Source organism: Lissotriton vulgaris, chromosome 9, assembly GCF_964263255.1.
Source record: "Lissotriton vulgaris chromosome 9, aLisVul1.2, whole genome shotgun sequence".
Lineage (NCBI taxonomy): Eukaryota > Metazoa > Chordata > Amphibia > Caudata > Salamandridae > Lissotriton > Lissotriton vulgaris.
The window spans coordinates 680,002,862-680,028,120 of NC_141697.1; the positions used below are offsets into that span (position 1 = coordinate 680,002,862).

Below are 25,259 nucleotides of genomic sequence, written 5' to 3' on the forward strand. Positions count from 1 at the left end.
CTGGGAGGGATCCAGAAGAGAGTTGTTTTCTAGGTACCTAGTCAGCTGTACGTTGACCAGTTTCTCCAGGGCTTTAGGGAAGTAAGGAAGCTGGGAGATGGGTCTATAGTTCTCTGGGTTGAGAATGTCAGATCCCGCTTTCTTCAGGAGGGGGGTCACGGAAGCGTGCTTCCAAGCATCAGGGAAGGTGGCAGTGACTAACGATTTATTAAAAAGTTGAGTGATCAGGGGACAAAGCGTGGGTGCAATTTTTGAGAACACGAAGTGAGGACATGGGTCAGAGGGGGATCCAGATTTAACTGTGTTCAGAACTGCTAAGACCTCATCTGCAGAGAGTGGTTCGAAACTGGTTAGGCGGGCTCATTACCTAAGTCTGATGGGTCTTTATATATTTCTGGTGACACAGCAGTCTTGGATGGGTTGTCTGAGTTGCTGTGGGTAATTTGGGGGGTGAAGGTAGAGTATATTTTCTTGATCTTTTCAGAAAAGAAAGTGCTGATACGCTCGCAAGCCTCGGTCGAGGGGGTGAGAGTTTGTGAAGTGCTAGATGGTTTGCTGAGCTCCTTCACTATTCTGAACAGTTCTTTTGCTGAGTTGCTTTTTTCTTGTATGCGCTGAGTAAAGTAGTCCTTCTTTGCGTTTTTGATGGCCAGAATATACTGCTTCTGTTTATGGACATAGTTTTGTCTTGCTTCACTGTCTTTAGACTGTCTCCATAGGTGTTCATTTTTTTGACAATCCTTTTTGAGATTTTTTAGGTGGGGGGGGTATACCATTTCTCTATTATGGTTTTTTTTCTAGATTCCCGCATAGGGGCTAGTTTGTCTAATGTTTGCAGTATTCCAGCATCTAGTAAGGCGACGTCATTGCAGACAGGGGAATCGTCCGGTAGTTTGACATCAGCCTCTCTAAAATATTTATCAAAATTGGATTAATTAATTAGCCTCCAAGCTCGTTTGGAGATGTGAGGGGCTATTTTGGGTTTCAGAGGTTTACCGGGAAGGTTAAGTGAGAATGATAGAAGGGAGTGGTCCGACCAGGATAAGGGGTGGACTTCTCTTATGTTGGTGGATTCAATGTTGGTGAATAGTAGGTCTAGGGTGTGGCCAGCTGAATGCGTGGGGCCCACTATCCATTGCCTCAGTTGGAGAATTCCCATGTCGTATTCCAGCTGGGAGGTTCCTGGGGCATCCATTTTTTCATAGTGAATGTTGAAGTCGCCAACAATCATATAGTTTTTATATTTTAGGCAGAGTGGCAGGAGTTGATTCAATAATTTGGCGCCAAGACTGGCTTGTTGTCCAGGGGGATTGTATATAACTGCACCAGCTAGGATGGTAAAGCCCTCGAAGAGTACTTTAAAAGGTAAGATCTGATATTCGATGTGGGCAGTTGTTGGTTCAGCAAAGCATGTAAGATGTTCCCTGAATATCACAGCAACCCCCCCTCCTCTTTTACCAGGTCTTTCTTGCGTAATGATGTTGTAGTTGGGGGGGGGGGGGGGGGCGTTTGCTAGGTCTGGAGCACTGGTCTCGGATAGGCAGGTTTCGGTAACTAAAGCCAGGTCCGGGGTCTTAGATATAAGTAGATCCCAGATGTCCAGGGCATGTCTAGGTAAGGATCTAGCGTTAAAATATAGACAATTCAACGCAAGGTGATTTTTTTTCAGGGATTGTGTGGTTGCCTGGTGGGGGTTGACTCATGCTGGACCAAAGACCAGCGAGGCAGGAGATAGGTCCATAGGATAATCCTGGCCCAGTTTGGGTGCATAGATGTGATTTTATACCCGTGTTGACTTTATGAAAGGCTAATAGTTCGCTGCGCGAGTAGCGAATCGGCATGGACCGATTTTGAGTAGAACCAGCAGGGTGTATATCCCCTAGTCCCGGCCGGTCGCCGACGGGCACAGACGGGCTTACCTTTGGTGCGCCTTCGGCCCGCTGCGCGTTCTACAAATGCACATCTTTGAAGTGGTAGAAGGGGCGTGGCCTCCCAGCAGTGGGCGTGGCCTGTAGGTTTGCGAGGCTGTTGGCTAATGGCAGCTGTATCTTTTTCCGGCCCGCGGCAGCATTGTCAAGAGCTGCGCGGGGTTGTCCCAGCAGGTCTGCAAGGGGGGGAAGTGCCCAGGGAGCAGAGTGTTACAGGTAAAAGCAATTTGTGACAATAATATAGTGTTTTTAAAAATACGAGCGATATCTCCCAGCTTCCGCCTCAGGAGTCCGTTCTCTAGTGCGCGCTAGTCATTCAGTGCGCCTTAAGTAGAGAAAAGGGGCGTGGCCTCCCGGCAGTGGGCGTGACCTGTAGGTTTGCAAGGCTGTTGACTAATGGCAGCTGTATCTTTTTCCGACCCGCGGCAGCGTTGTCGAGAGCTGCGCGGGGATGTCCCAGCAGGTCTGCAAGGGGGGGTGGGGGGGGGGGGGGCGGGGTGCCCAGGGAGCGGAGTGTTACAGGTAAAAGCAATTTGTGACAATAATACAGTGTTTTTAAAAATACGAGCGTTGTCTCCCGGCTTCCGACTCAGGATTCCGTTCTTAGCGGCACATGTCTTTTGCCATGGGATTAACCAGCGACGTCACGCCTGGCTCCGCCTTACGTCACTGAAACCGGACGCACAGCAAAGGGTAGCCAACCTTCCATTCTCTGGCGAAACCCTATTTAGGAAACATGCGGATGACGAAATGGCCCGCATGAAGGCGGAGGCCGAAACACTCACTGCTGTGGGTCTAGAGAAGCCCAAAAAAGCGAACAAATCATACCGCCCATTCCAACGGCGGTTCGGTGGGCAGGGCAGAGGACGTGGCTAAGCTTCGGGACAGTCGCAGCAACATCAACAGTTCCGTTAGCCGTTCCAGAAACGCCCAAAGGGCAGAGGAGGCCAACCGTCGGCACCAGCGACCAAAGGCCCGGCCGGGTCTAGGCCCTGAGCACTTAATTCCTCCGGATCTGTTACCCACTCCGGTAGGGTGAAGCATTCAATTTTTTCTGGCAGAGTGGAGAAAAATTACTCAGGACAAGTGGGTGCTGAATATTGTTTGCAATGGATACAGTCCTGGGTTCACCAGCCCGCCTCCAGCAATTCCACCGGTCAGCTCGCAGTTTCAGCTGCGCAAGCTTCAGGCGGAGGCAGATATCCTGTTAAGGAAAAGGGCAATAGAAGACGTACCTCTGTCTCAGAGAGGAAGAGGTCCGTACTCCCGGTTCTTCTTGGTTAGCAAGAAGGACAATAACGAGTTCAGGCCCATTCTGGACTTGCGACAGGCAAACAGATGGATTCACAGGGAAAAGTTTCGCATGCTGTCGTTGCATCAGATTTATCCTCAGTTGCAACAGGGAGACTAGCTATGTGCTATAGACCTACAGGATGCGTACTTCCTTGTGCCCATTGCACACAAACACAGGAGGGTCCTGCGGTTCCAAGTCGGCGCCAATCATTATCAATACACAGTACTCCCATTCGGACTAAAGTCTGCGCCGAGAACGTTCTCAAAGTGCATGACGGTGGTAGCGGCACACCAGAGGAAGAACAAGGTGTTTGTCTACCCGTACCTGGACGATTGGTTGATCAAGGCATCCTCCTTCTCGGAAGCTCGAGCACACTTCCAGAAGACGTGCGTTCTCCTGAACAAGCTGGGGTTGCACATCAACATGTCCAAGTCTGTCCCGACTCCGGTCCAATGCATACAGTACTTGGGAGCCTCCATCAATACGCTGTCAGCAAGCGTGTCTCCTTCGGAAGAGCGACGATTAACACTCCTTCGGAAGGCTCAGGCTCTTATGACCACTCCATCTACAAAAGTGAGGACGGTGTCTTCTCTACTGGGATCGATGGCCTCTTGTATCTTCCTGACGCCAAACGCACGGCTGCACATGAGACCGCTGCAGGAGTGCTTGGAAGACCAGTGGGATCAGAGGAAAGGATCTTGGGACGACAAGATACGACTGTCTCTGCATGCTCTTCAGTCTCTGAAGTGGTGGTGTTCAGCGGGGAATCTCCTCAGAGGGGTTCCCTTCCACAAGGACATTCCCACGCAGACTATCGTGACGGATGCGTCTCTCCACGGCTGGGGAGCGCACTCCAGAAACCTACAGATTCAAGGAACGTGGTCCCCGATGAAGGCTACGTATCACATCAATTTCCTGGAACTCAGAGCTGTTCACTTGGCACTGAAGGCCTTTCTTCCGTCCTTTCAGACCAACTCTCTGCTTGTACAGAGGGACAATACCACCACGATATATTACCTCAACAAGCAGGGGGGCTCGAGATCACGCACTCTGTCACAGGAGGCGTAGGCGATCTGGCACTGGCTTCTGGCCAGAGGACTGACGATAACGGCTACCCATCTGCCAGGTGTGCAGAATGTTCAGGCGGACGCACTGAGCAGACTGATTCAGGAAAACCACAAATGGGTCATAAACAACGAAGTACTAGGAGAAGTCTTCGCAAGGTGGGGGACTCCAGACGTAGATCTGTTTGCCACCGCCGAAAACAGCAAATGCCGAGACTTCGCTTCCAGGTACTACCAGCAGGGGACGCTGGGGAATGCGTTATGGATCAACTGGTCAAACAGCTTTCTGTACGCTTTTCCACCCATTCCCCTGGTTCCGGCGGTGCTCATCAAGCTGGCCCGGTCCAGGGCTCGGATGATACTCATTGCCCTGGAATGGCCCAGACAGTGGTGTTTCACTGACTTGCTTCACCGGTCTCTCCTTCCTCACATTCGGCTGCCGTGCAGGCCGGACCTTCTCACGAAGTTCGGGGGGCAGATGTTGCACCCCAACCTCTCGTCTTTGAGTTTGGTGGCATGGCTCCTGAGGTAGTGCAATATGGCCATTTAAATCTGCCCGAGGATTGCATGGACATACTGAAGGAGTCTAAGAGACCTTCCACTCGGACTTCCTATGCTTACAAGTGGAAGAGGTTCTGTATCTGGTGCCAGTCTTAGAACTATGACCCGACAAAGTGCAAGGAAGACGTCATCCTTCCTTACCTTTGACGTAAATATATGTAATTTACTCTCTTAATTTCTATGCAGGTAAGTACTTAATCAATAATAACTCAATCGGAAAGAAAGAAACCAGAGTCCGTGGTGTTAGAGTTTCTAAGGGGTTTTATTCCTCAAAAAGGAATGGTCATGACCAAGATATCATGTTCTTCCCACCACTGGGGTGGAAGAAGGGATAGTAAGAGCGCGCTACATTTTATTGACAGTACATAGCTTATATACTTAATTCATGTCATAAGAAAATGGTATAGTAGGCGTAACAGCTGAGAGAAGACAAGATAACAGTATACACGTGTTACTAGTACGTAATCAGAAGGCTTGGACTAGGCGTGAACTGGAGGTGTGTACTAGAAAACGTCACAGATGGGTGTCACAAAGGGGTGGCACTAACAGAAATGTTGCAATGTCAGCAGAAATCGGAAGCTTGGATGCGCGCGCAGCTGCATGACGTGAGATGGACGTGAAACTGGAGGGGTGCAGGGGACTTGACATTTACACTGACGGAAAGAGACAGAAGTCTGGCATGTCAGATCAACTTGTACTTCTATCATATCTGATATCTGATGTTTAGGAACCATATTATCTGGACGGAAAGGTCTCTAGGGCAGAAGCCATTCTATACTAACTGTGGATGCGTGTATAAGCGCCTGAGTGTCTGCATGAGAAGCGTGGGGGCACGGGGCCTTCCATGGAAGCATGGTAACAGAAGCTATGAATTACTTGCACTGAGACAGGTCGGCCCTTTGGCTCTGCAGCTGGGGAGGATGTTTACTGAAGCTAGTAGGCAGGAATGCATTTTCGAGGAGCGGAACAGATAACTCGAAGGTTATAGTCAGTCTTGGCAGAAAGCAGGCTGAGCTGAGCGCGAGGGGCCGCGCTGGAAGTAAGTCAGAGTTCACGGGTACAGAGGCAGCCTGGGCTGAGGCTGTCAGAGTCAGAAGCCAGAAAAGAGGCTCGATGGCAGAAATTCAGGGCCTACTTTGCCAGAGCTGAAAAAAACATGTAAAGTACACTACAAAAAGACGGTGGCATAGCATACTTAGGAACGGACTAGTTAATCCATTCAGGGTGGATCTGAAAGAGGACATGTTGACGTTGGACGCAAATGTATTTGCGTCTTCGTAGCTGGTACAGGAGGGAAGTTACATGCACTTTAAGCTGGTACATGGAGACGGTGGGGTACGCGCTAGGGAACACAACTTGACCATAGAATTTATATTTCCTCATTCCCTCCTTGTTCCCTACGGACCCTTCATGATATATCGATCCTCATGAATCGATCAGTTTGTTCTTGTAACATCATTTGTTCTTCTTTCTTTCTTTTACGTTTTGAGAGAAAACTGGAATGTTCAATACAAGATGTGGCACACAGTCCACAAATCGCTGGCCCGCACTGCAGGCACAGGCAGCAACTGAATACTAGGACTAGGCCAATGCCTAGGAAGGATAGGATCTTCCATCCCCAAGCGGTTAACGTTGTCCAGAACCAACCGGACCAAGTCCAGGTGCCTGGATTCTGATGTATCTGATTTGCAATTTTATGGAGGCGTGTAATAGCTTGATATACAGATGGTGCGTTTTGTGGAATGAAAACACAGCAACTTGACCCGATGACCTTACAGGCTCCACCTCTATCTGCCAAGATGACGTCAATAACAAGACGATTCTGAAGGACAACAACCCGCATGGCGGACTGCTCTTCGGTTAAGTTACCTAGGGCGGAGGCAGTTTCATTTACTACTGCTTCAAGTGTTCTAGTTAATCTGCGTATTAATTTACTATTTTGAACTGGTCCTAAGAAGAAAAAGAATCCTTTATTAAAATCGGTGTACTGTTCCCATGCCGTTTCTGTGTAGTCGACAAGTGGGATATCTCTTCTGGGTCTATTCTTTACTAGATTTGAATTTCTGTGGTAATCAGGAGGAGCTAGGAAGACAGGTGGCAGAAGGAATGCAATGTAACAGGTACCATCCCAATCTGGAGGTAGGCGTATGTATGCGGTATGACCGCAAACAAAATAAGAATGACGAATAGCTTTAAAGGACGATTTTCCATGATCACTGAATTCGACCACAGTAGTGCATTTACTATGACCTAAGTGTACTGAACCTTTCTTCCTGATACATAATTCACCAGTGACTGGTAATACTGACATAATGGGTAGAACTGGTGCAGCTTCCGCTTCAACAGTGAGAATCATGAGGCTAATTGTATAATTACCTAATCCATATACTTCATTTTCTAGATCAGTTCCTATTCTAGTGGGGAGTCCCTCCTTATCAGGGTAACAGACGTCGAGCAGGACCAAGTTCAGGTTTCCCCAAACCCAGCCCCCATCGAAAACAGCAATATCAGGATCTAAGGAATTTATTATTTTAAACCATGCACCGCAGGAGCCATTGTGAGTGAACGGGTACGGAAAGAGGGGCAGAGCTCCCTTGTAATTCTGGTAGGGAGGGAGTCGGCCACATATCCAGCAGTTTGTAGCATTGTTAGTCTGATGGGAATGATGTAGCATACTAATGAAAGTGTTGTTGCGCAGCGCAAGTCTGTAGGAGAGTTCGTGTGGAGGTAACTCGCTAAAAGTATGTTCAGCAGAAACATTGTAAGCAGATTGTTCACGCTTGAAAATAGGGTAGTAGATAGGTAGTAAGATGCTAGCAACAATAATTAAAATACTCAGAATAAACATGATTAATAGTGTCACTATACAGTGACTACGCAGTGATTTACAATATGCATGTTTCTTAATTCGTCTCTCTCTCTCTCTATCTCGATCTAGGGGATACATGTCAGAAACTATTTAACCGATTCACCTAGGGGAGGACTTAAACAATTAAACTGTCTGACTTGCTAGATCGGAGCTTAAGTCTATACTCCTCTTGGGGAGTTTTTTCTCGTTCAGATACTGTAAAGTCTTTTGGCTCAACACAGTCTTTGGTGGGGGTGGACGAGTCTCGGTCTGGTTTCAGTTCATGGAATTTTTTCACATGACTGGTATGCACCCACCCCTTTCTCCCTTCGATCTCCACGGCGGTCCTCGTGGTGAGAAGGACGGTCTTCGGCGATTTCCAGCGGGGCTCCAGCGGACTCTTTCTATCAAAATTGCGCACCAATACTAGGTCCCCAGGACGGACATCATGTGGCTTTACATCAGTGTTGTCGGGGAAGGCTGCGGCAACCTGTGAACGACATGATTGGAGTGCAGACATCAAGGAGGCAAGGTAATCTGTCAACATGTTACAATCAACATCAGTAATCTTTTTCGGAATGGGCGTCCCCCACATATTCGGTGGTCTGCCAAAAACCACTTCGTACGGGGATAGCCCTGATCTCGAATGGGCAACCATTCTCATATAGAATAGTGCCACTGGCAGGGCGACTATCCAGTCGACCCCTTTCTCCTGACATATTTTTGCAAGGCGTGTCTTTAGTGTCTGATTATGCCTCTCTACAAGGCCTGCGGCTTCGGGGTGTCGGACACAATGGAATTTCCACTGGTATCCTAGCAATAAAGAAACTTCTTTCATTAATGCGGATGAGAATGGCTGACCGTTATCTGAGTACACGACACGAGGCAAGCCGTACCGTGGGAAGAATTCACGAACCAACTGCTTGGCAGTGGTCGGAGCAGTATAGTCTGGGACTGGATATGCTTCGGTCCAACGGGACAGAGCACAAACAACTACGAGGACATATTTAAATCCTCGACAACGGTCCATCTGGATATAATCCATCTGGAGGACTTCAAAAGGGTGATCGGGAGGATGAAATCCACCTTGCTCTACAGGGACGCTTTTACCTGGATTGAACTGACAACAGATCATGCAAGTACGCACTTTCTGTTTTGCTGCTGCTCGTAAGTGTTTATTGTTCCAAAGATTTTGTAAACTGTCTAACATCGCTTTCTCTCCTAGATGTGCTGGGCTATGTGCTGTATTAATCATGACTTGAACCATAGAGTCAGGGAGAAACCATGTAGATTTTCCCTTTGTCACCCACCCTTGATCTGTCTGGATCCCTCCTAGTTCAATCCATTTCTTTATTTCTTCTGGGGTAGCATGTGTCTGAATATCGATAACATCTAGTGCGGGATCCCTGACTGTCATGCAATTTGTCGGTCCTATTGTCTTTGTCATGTCAGTTGTCTGAGTGTGAGTCAATGCTGTATGTTTTGCTGTCTGGTCTGCCAGGTCGTTACCCTGGGAAACAGAATCTGTGACTTTAGTATGTGCTTTACACTTCATGACGGATATGCCTGAAGGCAGATGTATTGCTTCCAACAGTGCTTGAATGAGGGGACCGTGTTGGATCTTGGCACCGTGAGAGGTCAGAAAACCTCGTTCTTGCCATAACATGCCGAAGTCGTGTACAACTCCGAACGCATAACGGGAATCAGTGTATATGTTGACATTTCTGTTCTTGGCTAGAATACAGGCTCGGGTCAGAGCAATAAGCTCTGCCGCTTGAGCGGACAGTGTATCAATACGATGTGTTTCTTTAACTTCGGTTTCAGTGGTCACTGCATACGCGGCCACTAATTCTCCTGTACTTGTTCTCATACATGAACCATCCACATAAAGTGTCAGGTCTGGATTTGTCAATGGAACATCTGTTAAGTCTCGTCGAGGCTTTGTTACTGCATTAATGATCTCTATGCAATCATGCGGGGCTGGATCTGTCATATTTGTAGGTAATAGTGTTGCGGGGTTCAGAATGCTGCAGCGTCTGATTTCTATGTGTGGCTGGAATAGCGTTAATTCATAACCTGTCAGTCGTGCTATGGTCAAGTGCTGAGTCTGGGTTCTATTTAAAAGAACCTCTACAGAGTGTGGAACTTGTACTGTTAACTGATGGCCTAAAACAATTGAATCGCTCTGTCTTATTGCTAACGCTGTTGCTGCTACTGACTTTAAGCACGCAGGGAGTGCCTGGGCTACTGAATCCAATGTACTCGAAAAATAAGCGCAAGGCTTATGTGAACCTGCTTGATCTTGAGTGAGGACAGACAATGCTGTACCATCACGTTCTGTAACAAAAAGTGTAAACGGTTTGCTGTAACATGGTGTCGCTAAAACTGGTGCTTGGCATAATGCTCTCTTTAATTCCTCGAAGGCTTGTGTGTGTTCCTGAGTCCAAGGGAGGACAGTCGAAGTTGCTGCCTCCTGCGTCGTTAACTGGATGAGTGGTTTAGCTAGAAATGCATATTGAGGAATCCATTGTCTGCAGTACGAGGTGAGGCCTATGAAGGCCCGCACTTCCTTTTGTGTCTGGGGTCGTGGCATATTTACAATTAACTGAATGCGATCGGGAGTGAGCTGTCTCCCCACTTTGGACAGCAAGTGACCCAAGTACACAACTTGCTGAACACAGAATTGTAGCTTCGAAGGAGACACCTTGTGTCCCTTGTCTGCCAGGAAATGTAAAACTGTCAATGATGCTTGTTCATATTCGGGCTCACTTCGTGCGGTGATCAGTAGATCATCGACGTATTGCAGTAAAGCGGTGTTAACTGGCATTTGAATACAATCTAGTTGTCTTTTCAGTGCTTGACTATAGATGCTGGGGCTTTCTGTGAATCCTTGAGGTGCGCGGGAAAATTTGAAACTTCGTCCATTTAAACTGAATCCGAAGAGATATTGGCTCTCCGGATCAATGGGTACACTGAAGAAAGCGTTCTTGAGATCAATTACAGTAAAGAACGTTGCTTCTGAATCAATAGCAGTCAATAGGGAAGAGATATCGGGGACCACAGGGTACTGTGGTACAATACATTTGTTCAGTTCTCGAAGATCAATCACCAGCCGATATACTGGCGGTGCATTGGGATCAGTACGTTTAAGAATTGGAATGATGGGTGAATTACAGATATTGGAGTCGGTCTCTACGACCACTCCTTGGGCAATAAGCTCTTCAATGATTTCCAGTAAAGCCACTACAGCATCGGGCGGTAACTTGTATTGTCTGATTCGGGGTAGAACAATTCCTGTCTTGAGTGTAACACGGTATGGTGTGATATGCATACAACCTACATCAGTTGGGCCTTTTGCCCATAGGTGATCTGGTACATTTCTCAATCTGACATCGAATTCTCGCAACACATAATGACCCTTGAAATCCCGTAGAAAGAGTCTAACTCCCTCCGGGGAACAGCAGATTATAGCTCCTAGAGCCTTCAATGTTTTAATTCCTAACAGATTTTCTGGGCATGAGTTCGTAAGTAACAAATCTGTAACTCGTGATAATGGACCCACAGCCAACGGTACTGGTTCCGATACTTCATTTACAATAGGCTGTCCTGAAAAACCAAGGGAAACATTCTGTGAGCCTGAGAGGGGTGCCCCTGGGACTTCATTATGGCTGATTGTGGTGCGGCTTGCCCCTGTGTCAATTAAAAACTTTCTGTCTTTTCCCAATACTTGACTGTGTACATAAGGACCTTCTTGATCTACAGGAATTTCAATAAGAGGCAAGCCAAATTCCCTCTCTAGGCTGTTTCATGTATATCGGGGGTAATCTGGATATGCAGATTGGGCATACTGGTACATCTGTTGTGAAACTTGCTGAGTCGCGGCAATGGGCTGTGGTACTGCTACTGTCTGTGCTGTATGAGATGGGGCGTGCATAGGCTGTGTATTCTGTGAGGTCTGTTGCTGAACCTGATCTTGTCTAGGTGGATGCGGTCTTTCTTTAGTTTTCCCTGTTGCTATGTTATGTTTCAGAACTGGACATTCATGAACGTAGTGACCTGGCTGCTTGCAATAATTGCACGTTCCTTCAACGGGAGCTGTAGTGTGACTTGTCTGGGTCCCACCCTTTCTTTGACCGTCGGCTGGGACCGTCTGAGCTACTAACATTTTCATTTTTGTGTCTTTCATACGTTTCTGTTCTTGATCCTGTTCTTCTCTAATTCTATTCTGATGGTATTGTAACATTTGTAACATCTGGGATGGCGTATTTGCCTGCCAAGTACTTTCAACTTTGTACACTCTGTTTTTAACTACCGTATTTTCCGGCGTATAAGACGACCCGGCGTATAAGACGACCCCCTACTTTGCTTAATAAAATGTAGGTTTTGTGCTATACTCGCCGTATAAGACTACCCCCACTTCCAGTGCAGTCCAACGCAGTCCTGCATAACCATTTTGAGAATGGATTTTATTTTATTTTGGCTCGTACTTTGTATGCTTTGTATGCTTTGTATGCTTTTGTAACCTGCACACTTACCACTTTTTAGTCCAGCTATTTATCACATTCCTCCTAGAGTCCTAGCCCCTCAAAATAGGGCTGAGGCTCTGATCTAGAAATCAAAGCTCATTCCGGAGTCAGGCAACACCCACTGTGTGTCAGAGATCACAATGGGGACTGTTCTTAAAATTGGGACAGGCGACAAGGGGAGGCTATTTAACATGCATTATTAAAACAGCAGAATGTTAGGGGGCTTCTCTTAAGTTTTTTTAAGGGGCTCGTGGTTAAAAATGCCTGGCACTGCCTCTACTCCAGGATATTTTCCTTTGTGTTTCCATTTTGAAAATGAACTTTAAACCCTCTGTGGGCGGAATGTTCTAATACCTGGAGAGCCATTCTGCCTTGAGCTAGATCGGTTGTTATAGATCCTTGTCTGCAGCTCAGGTCTGTTACTCTAGTTTACAGACTTTAACAACTGATATAGCCCTCGACAGCGGACTATAAAGCTATAAGATTAAAAGCATTGATATGGAACAGACACAACACTAAACAGTGGTTCACACAAGTAAAGGCTTCACTAGTGAAACTAACGTTTTATTATTTCTGAAAGAAACCACATCTAAGAAAAAAAAAAATTCTAAAAGAAAGATTTTGGCTGTACTGCTGTAAGCCATTTAAAGAAGGCTAGCATGGGGTTGGTGGAAGTATGGGGCCAGTGTAATCCCTCCACCAGGAAGTACCGTACACCTTTTTCTTTGCAACACACCAGACACATGTCCTGATGTATCTTTTTCAGACATCTCCTCGTCTCACCCTGGCAACTGAGGAGGTCGAGATAGTATCGGATCATTCCCACCTTCATACTGAGTCTGCCGGAGAGAGGAGGGGAGGGCATGACCTCATCAACCGGTATGGGGGTGAATCCACAAACTACTCGCATATGACTAATGTTAGAGATTCAGAAATAAATGCAGGCTTTTCTGGAGTCCAATTATGACGCTACGCCCGTTCCCCTGCTGTGCGATGATTCAAGGGCAATTTATTGTTATAGTGGTCAAGCTGAACAGGAACAGAAAGGCTAAACGGGAGCAGTTCGAAGGAACAGTTAAATAACAAAGGGAGTACACCTGCATACCGGTTTGTCTCCAAGGTAGAAGTCAACTTACAGCAGCGCGGGCAGAATCTTAAGCTCTTAAGCACTAGACAAAGATATTATTAGAAGGGGTAATAAAGCCAGGAAACTTCTGGCGCACCAGCTCCGGGGTCATACTTCCTACAGACGGGTCTCAAGAGATTGAGGGAACGCAGGGGACGAGACTAAAGACCGACAAACTCATAGCTGGAGAGTTTTAACGTATTTATTACAAACTATACACCGCAGAGGCGCTTAATAAAGCTGCTGTGGCAGACTAAGTAGTGATGGCTACGCTATGTAAAAACGCATGAAAAACATTCCTTCAAATTTAGCATCCGGCGTATAAGACGACCCCCGACTTTCCAGAACATTTTAAGGGGTTAAAAAGTCGTCTTATACGCCGGAAAATACGGTAATGGTAGGGAGTTCTCGACTAGTTTTGATACAAAAAGGTGTGGATATGATTCGCTACTTGGTTTTAGGCCACTATTAATAATGAAACATTTCTCGAATCTTGAATAGAAGTCACTAGTATCTTCATCATGTTTCTGTTTACAGGACGAGATGGCGTCCCAATCTTCCTTTCTAGTTGTCAATAATCTTGGCAGAACCTGTACTATTAAACCTGGTAATGCTTTAGTTCTGTCCCCAAGGCCTACCCCTGGGACACGTTTGCTTTCTTCGTCTTCTATTTCTGCCCATACTATCTTTTTCTCTCCCACCTCCCATTCTTTTTCCTTTAGTTTCTCGTAGATGCCCGTGGGCAGCAGTACCTTTAACATTTTCATAATATCATCATACGTGTAATCCCCCATCAGTAACATGTCTTTAAGCTCCCTGTGAAAACCTGCAGGGTCTTTATCATGGCTCGGGACTAGTTTCTTCATTTCTAACAGTTCTAACTTAGTCAGTGGCGTGTGTACATATACACGTTTCAAGGCATGATCCGCACCCATAACTGGGTGTACTTCTCGTAAGGGGTTCTGACTTTCAATGCCACTCCCGCATTGCATGTGGTACATTTTCCTTTCTGGAGGCGGGGCCGGAACATATTCAGGGCTTATGAAAGTGTTATATTTATGTCGTTGTTCTAGAATTATTTGTATTAACTTGGTACTGAAACCTCTCCATCTATCCATGAGTAGTGCTTCTAATGTTTCGTGTAAGGGACCTGGATCGGAATGTTGGTTTCTGTATTTCGTGAGGAGGTGCTGTATCATGTATACACCTGCTAATTTCTGTTCGTCTGGGGAAAGGTTCAGAAACGTCTGTGCTAAGGTGTCATCATTGTATATGTCTGGATTTTCGGCCCATAATATGGCTGACCGGGCTAGTTCTTGTTCATCCATCGAATTGAGTACATGGTACCCCATTCTTTCTCGTAGTCTTTTATCAGTCTCCTGGAACTGATGTTCAGAAGAGTTCGGATTTGTTAAAGCAGAGAGAAAAACTCTCTTGCTTTCTGGACGGGTACCTTTCCTAAGGTAAGTTCCCTTACCTACATACGCTATAGTATCTGTAGTTTTTTCTGGCTCTTCAAGCTCTTCTTCCTCCTCGGAGGAAGCTTTTTCTTTTTGATGTACTGTTATCACTGCTTTTCTAATTTTCTTGTACATACTGGCTATGCAAGTCCCCTTGTCATGTTTTCCTTCAGCTATATTTTGACCCCACTTGTTCAGTGCATCTAATTCACTTTGATCTGTTCCGGGCCTGTCTCGTTCTCTTATTAGGCAATTTATGAAAAAGCGTAGTATCTGTGCTTGAACGTCAACTTTCTGTTTCTCCATGGCATCCTTGATACTGTCAGGGTCTTTCCCTGTCTGAACAAACTCATATATTCTATCTAGACGGTCCTTCATCCCTACATAGCATAGCAAGATATCAGTAGCAGATCTTAACCGTAGTGATGCCAATATCATTAGATCGTCTTTTCCGGGTACTGGATCATATCTGCAAACTGAAATGTTTTCTTTTAGTGCGTCAAGGCGGGGTGACCTGAACGTGAGAGGACTCTGCATGTCCCTGAGATTGAATCTGGGTGTTAATGGCGGGGTCCGAAGACCCGTGGTCGCACCTCCTGAAGCGGATGCTTGGGCATTATCTCCCTGTGGAGTCTGTATCTGAACTTGAATTTGTCGTTTAGTAGCATCAGGTAGACGTGGTTTCGGTAGGTCAGTTTTGGGTGCGGGAAGTGGCGGGGCTGGCGGAACGGGGGAGGTCTGTCGCGGTACTGGTGGGACATGATCTGGGGGCGGGGTGCCACCCCCGTCCCTGTCAGTAGGCAAGGCACGAACAGGCAGATTGGTGTAAGCCGGTGCTACGTCCTCTAGATAAGAATTTAGGAATATGTCTTTAGTAGTCTTATGCATTACTTTAGTTGGAACTAATGGTGGCGGTAGGTTTTTCGGTATTTCTGATAAGGCCTCAGGTGTACCCTCGGCCGCGAGATACATACCGTTTACGAGATTGTTTCGGGCACGGTCTATTTGTTCTGTTTTTACTCGGATCCCTTCAGTAACTAATTCGTTTTCTTGGGCCTTGTCTGATTCTTTAAGTCTGTCCTCTCTACGGAGTGCTTTCTCAGCACGCTTATGTGATTCCTTACGCCAGAATTCTATGGCGTCTTTCTGAGATTGTCTAGCTTTCTTTTTCCATAATACTTCTTCTACCTTCATGATGCACTCGGCATCCCATGTTCCGGTAACAGGCCATCTGTGTCTTTCGTCTAGGTGTTTAGTATAGTCGGCCCATAAGTCTAGATATAATATGGCATCTATGCCGTGTTTGTGGTACATAAAGTTGCCTGGAGTGTCCCTAGGGGGGATAGGAATTTCTTCCTCTAGTATCCCTTTCCTAGTTCCTATCTGCTTTAGCTTGTTGAAAAACGGCATCTTGTTTACTTATTACTGAATGCTCAATCCTTACTACCTAATACTGGATACAGCTAGTTTATACAAGAAACACAATAATGCACATTAAAACGGTCACATTCATACCACGACATTAATCACATGAAAAGACATTTGAGACATAGATGACTACCCTCTATACTGGATGTACTGCTCAACAGTACAGATACACTGGTGTAACAGTGCAGGAATTCAGAAATTCAGAATAACAGATATACTGCTAAACAGTACAGATACACTGCCTAAAAACAGTGCAGACCGGACTTGTGTACCCAAACCCGTCTAGATACGTCCCAGCAATGGTACTCACCGGGAAGCACGGAAACAGAAGGCCTCGGAAAACTCGACTGGACTGGACTCGACTCGGCTCGACTTCGGAAAACTTCGGAAAACTTCGGAAAACTGGTGGGCCTCTTGACACCTCGGACCTTGCTTCTTTCGGCTAGGCTCTGGTCGGGATCCTCCGCACTCCTCACCGCCTCGTCTGGGTACTGATCGCAGTCTTCGTCACCTCCGTGGGTCAGAGGGAGATGCAGGAAATCCTGCCGGTACGCGTAGTTTCCATCTAACTGATGGCAGGGGACATAGCTTGCAACGCACCAACCGGCGCGTGAGGTGGGGGAGGGGTCCCTATTCGGGCGCCAAAATGACGTAAATATATGTAATTTACTCTCTTAATTTCTATGCAGGTAAGTACTTAATCAATAATAACTCAATCGGAAAGAAAGAAACCAGAGTCCGTGGTGTTAGAGTTTCTAAGGGGTTTTATTCCTCAAAAAGGAATGGTCATGACCAAGATATCATGTTCTTCCCACCACTGGGGTGGAAGAAGGGATAGTAAGAGCGCGCTACATTTTATTGACAGTACATAGCTTATATACTTAATTCATGTCATAAGAAAATGGTATAGTAGGCGTAACAGCTGAGAGAAGACAAGATAACAGTATACACGTGTTACTAGTACGTAATCAGAAGGCGTGGACTAGGCGTGAACTGGAGGTGTGTACTAGAAAACGTCACAGATGGGTGTCACAAAGGGGTGGCACTAACAGAAATGTTGCAATGTCAGCAGAAATCGGAAGCTTGGATGCGCGCGCAGCTGCATGACGTGAGATGGACGTGAAACTGGAGGGGTGCAGGGGACTTGACATTTACACTGACGGAAAGAGACAGAAGTCTGGCATGTCAGATCAACTTGTACTTCTATCATATCTGATATCTGATGTTTAGGAACCATATTATCTGGACGGAAAGGTCTCTAGGGCAGAAGCCATTCTATACTAACTGTGGATGCGTGTATAAGCGCCTGAGTGTCTGCATGAGAAGCGTGGGGGCACGGGGCCTTCCATGGAAGCATGGTAACAGAAGCTATGAATTACTTGCACTGAGACAGGTCGGCCCTTTGGCTCTGAAGCTGGGGAGGATGTTTACTGAAGCTAGTAGGCAGGAATGCATTTTCGAGGAGCGGAACAGATAACTCGAAGGTTATAGTCAGTCTTGGCAGAAAGCAGGCTGAGCTGAGCGCGAGGGGCCGCGCTGGAAGTAAGTCAGAGTTCACGGGTACAGAGGCAGCCTGGGCTGAGGCTGTCAGAGTCAGAAGCCAGAAAAGAGGCTCGATGGCAGAAATTCAGGGCCTACTTTGCCAGAGCTGAAAAAAACATGTAAAGTACACTACAAAAAGACGGTGGCATAGCATACTTAGGAACGGACTAGTTAATCCATTCAGGGTGGATCTGAAAGAGGACATGTTGACGTTGGACGCAAATGTATTTGCGTCTTCGTAGCTGGTACAGGAGGGAGTTACATGCACTTTAAGCTGGTACATGGAGACGGTGGGGTACGCGCTAGGGAACACAACTTGACCATAGAATTTATATTTCCTCACCTTCTACATTTGGCGCAGTCTGGCCTTAATGTTCATTCCATTAAGGTTCATCTTGCTGCATTGACTGCCTACAGGAGATGCCCTTCACAGACTTCCTTCTTCCAGATCCCTGTGATCAAAGATTTTTTGGAAGGCTTGAAGAAAGTGTTTCCTCCTGTCAGGCTTACTTCGCCTTCATGCGAATTGAATGTGGTGCTGTCCAGATTGATGAAGGAGCCTTTTGAACCTATTCATAAGGCTACGTTGCAGCACCTGTCCTGGAAGGCGGCGTTCCTCGTGGCCATTACATCGGCTCGCAGGGTGAGTGAAATTCAGGCGTTGTGTTGCCAAGAACCTTATACTGTATTTCATGCTGCTAAGGTTGTTATGCGTACTCACCCTAAATTTCTTCCCAAGGTTATTTCTGATTATCATGTCAACCAGACCATAACGTTGCCTACGTTTTTTCAGAATCCTTCATCTCCAGCGGAAAGGTCTCTACATTCCCTGGATGTTAGGAGGGTGTTGAAATTTTATCTGGATAAAACCAAAGATATTCGTAGGTCAGACCAATTATTTGTCAATTATGGATCGGTCAGGACAGGTCTTGCTACCTCTAAGCAGTCCATCTCTAGGTGGATTGTGTCCTGCATACAGTTGTGTTACCAAAAAGCTAATAAGACCTTGGGGGGAACCCTAAGGCTCATTCCACCAGGGGAAAAGCTGCCACAACAGCTTTGCTCCGTAATGTCCCGATTGCAGAGATCTGCAAGGCGGCCACTTGGAAGTCGGTACATACCTTGGCGAAGCATTACTGTCTGGACACTGATGCCAGGGCAGATGCTCAGGTTGGACAGGCTTCGCTGCGGAATTTGTTCTCAGAATAGTGGTTATAATTTATTTTCTCCACCGCCGCTTTGGAGTGGAGATGGGCTTGCCATTCTATTCACTAGATTATGACTATACACAGAGATCCCTACTACAGAAGGAGTAGTTTCTGTCCGGTAACTCCAGTTCTGTAGTAGGGGTATCTCTGTTATAGTCATAAGCGCCCGCCCTCCTCCCCGGTGGAGATAATTATTCATGTAAGGAATGCTACAGGTCTGGCGTGCGACGCCTTTAAAAAGAACTGAAAGTAAAAGGGACCTGCTGTGCATTCTGGGATACTGGGAGAAAGTTCTCTTAAAGGCATGGGCTCCACCAGCTTCCCGACAGGTCGATTTTTCTAATACTGGTTATCATGGGGGCCCCAGATATCGTGAGCAAGATAATTCTTGGCATCTAGTGGGATCACGTTACCAGGGTGGAGGTTGGGAAGAATGGAGGCCTCATATGCAGAGGACGGTACATAGAGAACCGCCCCGTTGGGAACCGTGGTATAATATCCCGCTGGCTAACAGATTCAGTGGATTCGAAATGGTCGATAATACTGTGTTTTATAGAGCGCGAACAGCTACCTCGCGAGGAGGTGTCCCGGCGCTAAAACGTACCACAGAGGTCCTGGGGCAGGAGTGGGAGACCTATCGAGGCTGGGAAAAGAGCCAGGTCTTTAGCAGCTTCTTAAAGCAAGGTTCAGATGGAGCCAGCTGGATTGCTTGAGGTAGGGAGTTCCACAGCGCAGAAACATTTGCTGAGAAGGTGCGACCACCAAGACGTGCCTTTTTTGCTCGTGGGACAGCCAGCAGGATACGGTCATTAGACCGTAATACACGGTTTTGGGTATACCTAGGAAGGCGTTTTTTTAGGTAGAGTGGGCAGGAGCCGTGCAAAGATCTAAACGCGAGTGTCAGGGCTTTGAATTTTATCCGGTTGGCGACAGGGAGCCAATGCAGGGTTCGAAGATGCGGAGAGACTGACTGTTTGAAAGGAATTCGCAGTAGCAGCCTCGCAGCCGCAATTTAAACTACCTGCAGTTTATGGATTAGGAATTTTGGGAGGCCCAGATAAAGACCATTGGCGTAGTCCAGCCGTGAAGTGACAGTTGCATGGACTACCATTTTTGGTAGTCCATGCAACTACCGATTGACCATCAACCGAAACTGAACCTATTAACTTTAACTCACCCCACTCCACTCCTAAAATAAATACTCTCCCGGCACTCATAGAAGTAGTAGCACAAAAAGTTTACACACTGCCTATACCCATCCTCTTTTGGAACGTAGCGGGCCTGCGCACCAAGATTGAGGACGGGACGGCTCAAAACTTCTTAAAATCTTATAAAATAATATGTCTTCAGGAGTCATGGTCCACAACAGAGCTCCATTTATTAGGATACAACATTTTTTTTATCCCAGCTGTGCGTAGCATAATAGGCAGGCCCAAAGGAGGGCTAATAACGTACATAGCGAATACCTTGAACCACCAAAAAGTGTCCATTGTCCATTCTGATCCTAACTGTCAAATTCTTTCACTCTCCTTTGTGAATAAGGAGACCATACTTTTGACTAACTTTTATAATAACTTAGAGGAAGATCAATTCATGACTCTTCTTAGAAATGTATATGAGAGAATAAGCCAACTTTATCAGTGGAAAGGTAGACATGGGGCAATTCACTTACTATGGGGAGGGGATTTCAACCTTCATCCGTGCCCACTAGCGAATTTACACTGCTGTGGGATTGTGGATGAATTTGAAGCCCCATTAGTGCATTTCACTCATAGTAAGGCGGGGAACGCCTTAAACAATGTGCTCTCCGACTTGGACTTGCAAATCGCTAATCGTCCAAGTTCGGACTTAAATTCCCTCAATCCGACCTATGTGGGCAGAGGTCACCAAACGGCAGTTGATTACATCTTCCTGTCTCCTGGAATGCTAGATATAGCCAAAGATTTCCAGGTCATTGATAACTTATTGAGTGGCCACTCTGCGCTAAGGATGCAACTTCATTTACCCGAGTATAAGCCCCAAAACACAGAAATAGCAAATACTCTTGCCCGGAATAACCTAGAGTTAGGTAAACAGAATGGTTACACAATAAAGTGGGAAAAAATTAACCCCAGTGAAATCACAAAAAAACTGGTGAAGCTGACTTATCCCAATATAATTAAATGCTTGGACCTCTCGGTAAATTACGAAGAAGTCCTAAATAATTTTAAACAAATCTTAGAGAAAATTAAGGAACTACTTTCGTCCAAATCAACGTCCAAGTATTCCGGCAAGAAAGGGTGGTTTAATCATAACTGTACTACAGCCCTTACTAAATTAAAACTTGCCCTACACAATAAACCCAGGGACATGGGACAGATCCAACTTCTCAGACGCCAATACATCGGGGAACGTAAGCTAAGAACCAAAGAATTGAAACAGAAACTCTGGGAAGATCTGCACAAGAGTGCTGTTTCAAAAAATAGCGAGGCCTTCTGGCGAACGGTTAGAGCTCCTTATCTTACTGGCAATAACATCCCCAAGATTGAAGTAGCCATAGATGAAGCAACATGGGTGGCTCATTTTACCAAGATCTTTAAAAATAATTCAATTACAGATGGCCCTGATAATACGATTCCAAAAGTACAATACCCAATTCCACTCCTCTTTGATATACCCGACCTGCTAGTGGCTTTGGAAACAAGCAAAACGGGGAAAGCCCCCGGTCCTGATGGGGTCCCAGTGGACTTTTTAAATACAACTTGGACCTCTGGGCACCCATTCTTACAAGAGTATGCACAGCCGCCGCAAATGAGGGAGTTCTGAATTCTTGGACCAAGTCTATCATGGTCCCCATATTTAATAAAGGGGACCGCCAGGATGTGAAATGCTATCGCCCCATCTCATTGCTGGACTCGCTCGGTAAGGTCGTGGGGAGAGTAATCCTAGAGCGACTCCAGCAGTGGGGTGAGGAGAGAGGCATTATTTCCGACCTTCAATTCGGTTTCCGGGAGGGGTTCGGAACGGTAGAGCAGGCCCTCAACCTCAGTCTGATAGTGGGTAAATACACACAGGCTAAGGAGAACATGATATATATGGTCTATGTAGACCTATCCGCAGCTTTTGACTACGTTTCGCACTCAAAACTGTGGACGGTCCTAAGCCAAATGGGAGTGGAACCCCCCTTCGTAGACTTTTTGAGGGAGCTCTATTCAGGAGCCTCGGCCAGAGTACGCTTTGGCCTGAATGGCGAGCTGACAGCACCGTTTGGAGTAGAGCGTGGAGTCAGGCAAGGATGCGTCCTGGCCCCCTTCCTTTTCTCACTTTACACCAACTGCTTGGAGAAAGGGATTTTGAGGGGGCCCAGGACCTCCCACGTATAAAACAGCGCCTGATTCCCGCTCTGCTTTACGCGGATGACGCTGTCATTCTCGCGCGTACCCCGCGCGAGCTTCAGAACTCCCTGAATATATATACGACTTTCATGGGTGGTCTGGACCTACAGGTAAATGTCAAGAAAACGTTTGTCATGATATCAGGTACTAGGAAAAAAGGAGTAAAGGAGATCTATCTCGACAATCAAAAACTCGAGGACACCGCCCAGTATCCGTATCTTGGTATCATGATAGACGAACGATTGACATGGAAGCCAGCAGTAGAGACAAGATGCCATCTATTTAAAGGATCAATAGCGGCTCTGATGAGTTTCTCTCAGAGATTGGGGAGAAGGGCTCCAGTGGAGTTATTGAAAATTTGCCGTGCCAAATGTCAGGCCATCGCTTTGTATGGAGCTGGAGTCTGGGAACACACGGATACCAGCTCCATTCAGGTAGCAGAAAACGCCTTTCTAAGATTTCTCCTAGCTACTCCAAGAGGCACCTCAACCTATGCCTCCCACTTGGAATTAGGAATTCCTTACCTAGAGGACTTCCTCAAGATTCAACCTTTGATGCTGTGGCGGCGCATTTGGACATCTGTCAAAAATGCGCTGACCCAGTCCATTGTAGCTGATACAATGGCTCTTGACAAGTCTTCAAAAGTAAGATGGCTCTGCTATATTAGAAATTTCCTTAAAGACCTTGGCCTTGAGAAATACTACCTTCAACCAGAGTCCATAGTTGACCTTCCGAAGAGAGCACTAAAACAACAAGCCCTCTGTCATTTAGAAACTCTGAGATTGGCATCTGAATCGTCAAAACCTTCGGTCATTCATGCGAACATGGTCCAAATATCGTATGGCATTCATCCCTATTTAACACTGCAGGTGACAACATACGAGAGAATGCTGATGACAAGAGTCAGGTTGGATACATTTTTTAGATTGGTCGCGTTCCCTTTGAAAAATGGATGGGATTTAACTTTGCCCCCATTCCCTTGTGATGAGAAATCAAACCAGTCTAATTTACATGTTATCATGTTTTGCAAATTCCACCATTCACATAGGAAAATCTGGCTACTCCCTACATTGAGGAGTTTGGGCCTTAGACAATGCAGGCTGGCATTCCTTAGACTTCAAATGCTTGAATCTGAATCTGTCTGCTATTTTGTTCTCAACTTTCTAAAATGTACTATGAAGCATAGGCAAAACCTATAAAACGTTCTTTGTAATCTGATTCTGATGAAATGAAATGGTTTGAAAACTTTCTTCTTTTAAATTCTGTTTTTGTATGAACTTCTCTGAACCTACCTCTTTTAAACTTGTATACTTGTGTAAAAATGTAAATTGTACCTTTTAATGTTTCTTTTATGGTTTTTCTTTGTGAAACAAATGAATAAAGAAGTTTATATATATATTCTCTGTGTCATTTTAAAATGTTATTGTCCTAAACGGATTACATTGATTGAGACCTCAAATACACTATTGGAGGTAGATTCAGCCATCAACTTGCTTGTAAAACAATGTAACTTGTCTTTCATCATTTTCCAGGAACACATCGCTTGACGTAGAACCTGTTTATGCTTTCAGAGCACATCGGTAGGTTATCATTGTTAAAATTCCAACTCACTAGTCTGTACCTGCTATCAAATTCCATGCCCCTCACATTATCAATGTCTTCATAAGCATGCTCTTAATAACCTTTTTTCTGCCACTAGGCTCCCCTTCCAGCTATTCTTTTTTTAACTTCCCTTCCTTTCTACCTTCTGTTCTCCACCTTGAGCATCGTTGATTTTTCTTTTCTGTTCTAGAGGAGCGGTGCTGTCCCTAGCCATGGGCACAAATAGTGAATATTGTTACAGCGGTGGTGCAGATAGCCGCATATGTTGCTGGAAGATTCCTGACTTGAACATGGACCCATACGATAGCTATGGTTGGTACCTTCATTTTATTTTTGTATTTAGATCAACGTAGTCTTAAGTGTGGCCAGTGATGGGTCTGCATTCCGTTTCCATGCAAGCACCAGACCTGCATTCCACCTGCTTGTTGGAGAGTCGTCATTTGCATGTTCCCATGAGTACCTCTTGAGTAACTGTAACTTAAGTTGTAAATACTTTCCTTAAACTTCTGTGAACAGCGTGCCATGATTTTGCTTAAATTAATATAGTTGCCTCATTGTACATAACTAGAGACCCGTTGTAATACATTTGGGGCATATGACGTCTTGGTATGATGGCCCTCACTGTTTCCGGGTGCTTTTTGCTGCCACCTTCCGAGATGGCTGATTTTCTGATGATAGTCTGTCTCCCTGGAGGAAATAGCACTGTCAGGTTTATCCTTAGGAATATTTTTCTGTGCTACAGATCCCGGTGTCCTCAGCAATATACTCGAGGGGCACACTGATTGTGTTTGGGGCCTGGCATTCAGCTCCTGCAGACATCGCCTGGCATCCTGTTCAGCAGATGGCACTGTGAAGATCTGGGATGTGGGCACCAAACCGTCCTGCTTGAGTACCTACAACCCAGACAAGGGTGAGTTGGAAAGGAGACTAAATCCTGCTGATTATGGCTTACCATCCATTTTTACAGTGTCCACACTAAGTTTAATGGGTCAGCACTTGTCATGGTCTGTTGATTCTGTGTCTACAACTCTGGCCAATTGTGGTAATTCATTTTTGTTCTTTATAGAGCATGGTGTACCCACGTCAGTTGCTTTCGCTAGCACGGTCCCTGATCAAGTTGTGGTATCTTTTCACACTGGAGATGCCCTAGTATATGAAATGGAGACTTCAACTGCTCTCCTAGCGCTGGATGCCCGCTGTGGTGGAGGTGAGTTGGTGATAGAATTTTGGAAAGGGGTACAGCTGTTCTTGTAGCTTAGCCTTGTTATCTAACATGGTAGCAAAGAACATGTGGGAGG

General features: G+C 46.1%; 1 protein-coding gene across 2 annotated transcripts in view; it reads left to right on the forward strand.

Moving 5' to 3' along the window:
• The window catches only part of STRN4 (striatin 4), a 336,971-nt gene that overhangs the window by 235,717 nt on the left and 75,995 nt on the right, over nucleotides 1–25,259 (forward strand). For both annotated transcript variants that reach the window (XM_086938400.1, XM_086938401.1), the window contains exons 11-14: nucleotides 23,892–23,939; nucleotides 24,152–24,273; nucleotides 24,704–24,871; nucleotides 25,028–25,168. In XM_086938400.1, the coding sequence (XP_086794526.1) occupies nucleotides 23,892–23,939; nucleotides 24,152–24,273; nucleotides 24,704–24,871; nucleotides 25,028–25,168 (479 nt within the window). The remainder of the gene's footprint in view (nucleotides 1–23,891; nucleotides 23,940–24,151; nucleotides 24,274–24,703; nucleotides 24,872–25,027; nucleotides 25,169–25,259) is intronic.